The following is a 4,662-nucleotide window of genomic DNA, read 5'->3' as shown; positions in this document are numbered from 1 at the left end:
ATGCAGAACTTACTATATTCAGATTGAGTCAACACTAGAGCAGCAAGGTATCTCATTAAGGAAGCCAAAACTGCAATCTGAATATTTCATAACATTTTAAAATAATCTAGATGTGATATCACTGTTTGTAAAGCCCTGTCCTTTCCACTCTGTAAACTCACCATCAGGACCCAGCCCAGCCCATTTGTACATTATAAAAGCCACTGCCCAGAATGCAACTTACTCATCTCTTCAGCTCTGCTCTGCCTCTCTCCACTTTGGAGCCATCTCACTTCAAGGAACCATGTCGACCCAAACCACCATCAAGAGTCAAACCAGCCACTGTGGCTCCAGTGCCAGCTCAGCCAGAGTGCCTGGGCTCAACCACTCTGGCTTCAGCTGTGTGTCTCTGTGCCAATCCCGGGGCATCAGTGGCTCTGGGCCCATGTGTAGAGTAGCTAGCTTTGGCAGCAGGAGCCTCTACAGTGAGGGAAGCTCCAAGAGGATCTCCATTGGAGGAAGCAGCTGTGGCAATAGGGAGTTCTATGGTAGACATTATGGGGGAGATCTTGGCATTGGAAGAGGAGCCTGTGGTTGCTTTGGCTTTGGTGCTGGAGCTGGCTTTGGTGATGGCTATGGGGGAGCTGGCTTCCCGGGATACCCATCTGGAGGTATTCAAGAGGTCACCATCAGCCAGAGCCTCCTCATCCCCCTGAACCTGCAAATCGACCCCACCATCCAGCGGGTCAGGACTGAGGAGAGGGAGCAGATCAAGACCCTCAACAACAGGTTTGCCTCCTTCATTGACAAGGTGAGACATGGTCCTACCTAGAGCAGCCCATGTGTCTGCAGTGAATGCTCATCAGAGGCTGATGGAAGAGGCTCAGACTTGGCTCAGATGTTGCCTTTATTTCTAGTTAATCCTCTGTCCTGGTTTGTGTTCCTCTTCAGTTAGACTGGCATCTGGAAATCAGGGTCAGCGCTCCTCTCCTCCAGAGGTTGTCCCATAAGGATGTCTGATCACAATGGTCTGAGATGGCCTAAGAACTCACCCAACAGAGGACTCTAGTGAGATGAAAGTCTATATCTATGTATAGTGCAGCTGGGGGACATGCCAGGCTCACTAAGCTGCAGCACACTTCAGTAACACACTGCTAGGCTGCCAGTGCTCTGCAAGAGTGCTCTGCCTTCCTTAGAGAGGTGGTGCTGGAGTATCCCTCTCAGACCCAGGACCAGGTTCTATCTACACTGAATGAGTTTAGTCAGACAGCCTGAGAAGGCACCCACACTAGTGAAGTGGTCATAGAAGGAGGAAACACAAACTTTTGCTCCTCATGCTCGGCCCCTCCAGGTGCAGTTCCTGGAGCAGCAGAACAAGGTCCTGGACACCAAGTGGGCCCTGCTGCAGGAGCAGGGCACCAAGACTGTGAAGCCTGAGGTAGAGACTCTATTTGAGGATTACATTAACATCCTTTCAAGACGGCTGGGCTTCACTGTTGCAGAGAAGGGTCACCTGGACGCAGAGCTGAGGAGAAGTCAGGGTGTACTGGAGGACTACAAGTACAAGTGAGTTATCATGAAGGAAGAACCCAGTTTCATAAACTGCATAAAAATGGGGACCCATATGTAGATATGGACTTTATGAATTAAGAAAGCTTGGTCCCACTATTGCATATGCCAGCAAGATTTTGCGGACAGGACCCTGATATAGCTATCTCTTGTGAGGCTATGACAGTGCCTGGCAAATACAGAAATGGATGCTCACAGTCATCTATTGGATGGAACACAGGGCCCTCAGTGAAGGAGCTAGAGAAAGTACCCAAGAAGCTAAAGGGGTCTGCAACCATATAGGAGGAACAACAATATGAACTAACCAGTAACCCCAGAGCTTGTGGCTCTAGTTGCATATGTAGCAGAAGATGGCCTACTTGGCCATCAATAGGAAGAGAGGCCGCTTGATCTTGGGAAGATTATATGCCCCAGTACAGGGGAACGCCAGGGCCAGGAAGCAGGAGTGGGTGGGTTGGGGAGCTGGGCGGGGGAGTTTATAGGGGACTTTCAGAGAGGAAACTAGGAAAGGGGATAGCATTTGAAATGTAAATGAAGAAAGTGTCTAATAAAAAAGAAAGAAAGAAAGAAAGAAAGAAGGCAGGCTTGGTCACAGAGATGAAATTGTCAACTTATTGTCAAAGAGCAAAAGCCGAGGACCAAGGACGGTTATGGGAAGTTAAGTGACAGAAAAGGAATGAATTGTTTAATAAAAGAACATCATCTTTTAGCCATTTATGAAAATGTTATATTTATAGAATATGGGAGCAGGGTGACAGGCTGACATTGATGCCATACTCCCACTGCCTACAATATGGAATGTGCCTACCCTTCCTCTTGTAGATATGAAGATGAAATCAGCAAGCGCACAGCAGCAGAGAATGAATTCCTGACCCTGAAGAAGGTGAGCTGGCTAATTACAGAGATGGGTTTCTCTGCCAAAGGACAGAAATGGCCTTGTATGTCTGGGTCATTCCAGAGAAATGGAGGCGTGGAGACAGAGATGAATGGTTTGGGCAAGAGAGTTAACCTGATGCAATGTTGTTAATGGTTTCTTCAGGATGCAGATGCTGCTTTCATGATCGAGAATGAACTTACAGCCAAGGTCCACAGTTTGATAGATGAGATCAACTTCTTGAGGACTTTATTTGATGCTGTAAACAGTTCTTGTCCCATTTCTCCCTCTCTACCCTACCCATTCCCTTTATTTAATCCTGTGCAGAGTGCTGGGAACCTCTGTGATCCACAGAGACAGAAATGCTCTTTGTGTTCTGTAGGAAATGTCTCAGATGCAAACTCCTCTCTCAGACACATCTGTGATTATCTCCATGGACAACAACCACAGCTTGGACATGGAGAGCATCATTGCTGAGGTCAAGACACAATATGAGAACATTGCAAAGAAAAGTCAGGCTGAGGCTGAGTCTTGGTACCAGACTAAAGTGAGTATTGGGGTGGAGGCTGATGAGGATGCCTGGGACCCACCCTGAACTCCATGAGTCTCTGAGTTCAGTATTGGAGGCCCACTAAAAGAAATTGGGATGTTGTCCCAGAAAATGCACTGTGCACATGTACCATAGAATAATGTTTTATTCGAAGAGCAAAAGAACACAGAGGTAGATGCAAAGTTGCTATTAATCGGTTCCATAGCTCTCTTTGCTTGAGCTGTACTCTGAACAATGGTCCTCTTGAGAAACTAGAGAACATTTTCACTTCCTGAGGGAACTATGGAGTCTGTGGTCTCCTAAAGCTTCTCTTGAGGAAAAGCCAGCACATCCATGGAAGTGTGTGCCACTTAGAGGTGGGTTTGCTTCTGCATGTAACAACTCACATAGATGTCCTCTCTTTGATTGGCCTTCAGTATGAGGAGCTGCAGGTCACAGCTGGCAGACATGGGGACGACCTGCGCAACACCAAGCAGGAGATTGCTGAGATCAACCGCATGATCCAGAGGCTAAGGTCTGAGATTGACCACGTTAAGAAGCAGGTGGGCAGACAGAGAAATGCATGGGTTGAAGGCTGTGTTTCCTGTCCTCTAACTCTTGCTCACCAGAAACCATGGTCTGGGGCTCAGCCTCTGCAGAGATGCACACTCCACGATTGTTTTTGTTGCTCTCTGCCCAGTGTGCCAACCTGCAAGCTGCTATTGCTGATGCTGAGCAACGTGGGGAGATGGCCCTGAAGGATGCCAGGGGCAAGCTGGAAGGGCTGAAGGATGCCCCGCAGAAGGCAAAACAGGACAGGACCAGGCTGCAGAAGGAGTACCAGGAGCTCTTGAGTGTCAACATATACCTTGATGTGGAAATCACCACTTACAGGAAGCTGCTGGAGGGGGAGGAAAACAGGTGGGAATATATACTCCATCCCCTGAGGACACTTCCATTGAACCAGTCACTGAGCACAAGATGAGGGAGCACTAGCCATAATGGTCCCTTCAAGAAACTCCTTGACAGGGGATTATTTGTCAACCTTCACAAGATTGAGGGTTCCCATGGAGATTGACCAAATGGCTTCCCGGTACTCATCTGCTACTTTCCTCTCTTAGGTTCAATGGTGAAGGTATTGGACCAGTCAACATCTGTAAGTATTCTGCTTGTCTGAATCTCCTACACCTGCCCTTGTGACTGGCTAGCTGGTCACATTGTACTCACCACGTGTGTGGTGTCTTCTTCCCTCCTTCACAGCTGTGGTGCCGTCCACTGGATCCAGCGGCTATGACAGTGCAGGTGGTGCGAACAGAAACCATGGCCTGGGTGGAGGCAGCAGCCATTCCTATGGCAGGAATCATGGCCTTGGAGGTGGCTTCAGCACTGGCAGAAGCAGAGGCATTGGGGGTGGCCTTGGCTCCTCTAGTGGCAGCTCTTCCACCATCAAATACACCACTACCTCCTCCAGCAGGAAGAGCAACAGGCACTGATATCCAGTTAAAAGAGCTTTTCCCTGATCCCCGTTGCCCTGACGGCAGAGTCCTGTGCTCAGAGCTGTGCTGGGGGATCAGACCCAGTCGGGGTGGGGTTGGTTCTTTTTTGTTGGTTCTTCTTGAGTCAGCAGAGGAGGAAGAGTGTTGGCTTCGGGTAAGACTTTGTCTTATGAGAAATTTAGGGCTGGTGTACAATAATAAAAAGTTTACTTATC

At 48.5% G+C, this 4,662-nt stretch overlaps 1 protein-coding gene across 1 annotated transcript; it reads left to right on the top strand.

Annotated features, from left to right (window-relative positions):
• The first annotated feature begins 219 nt into the window (after nt 1-219).
• Nucleotides 220-4,444, top strand: Gm5414 (predicted gene 5414). The gene is made up of 9 exons (NM_001003670.2): nt 220-790; nt 1,331-1,545; nt 2,371-2,431; nt 2,588-2,683; nt 2,805-2,969; nt 3,389-3,514; nt 3,652-3,872; nt 4,073-4,107; nt 4,212-4,444. The coding sequence occupies exons 1-9, from the start codon at nt 284-286 to the stop codon at nt 4,442-4,444; spliced, it is 1,659 nt and encodes a 552-aa protein (NP_001003670.1). The 5' UTR covers nt 220-283.
• Nucleotides 4,445-4,662: the final 218 nt, after the last annotated feature.

The sequence above is a fragment of the Mus musculus genome, chromosome 15 (genome assembly GCF_000001635.26).
Source record: "Mus musculus strain C57BL/6J chromosome 15, GRCm38.p6 C57BL/6J".
In the NCBI taxonomy this organism is placed as follows: Eukaryota; Metazoa; Chordata; class Mammalia; order Rodentia; family Muridae; genus Mus; species Mus musculus.
This window is presented reverse-complemented; position numbering and strand designations above follow the sequence as displayed.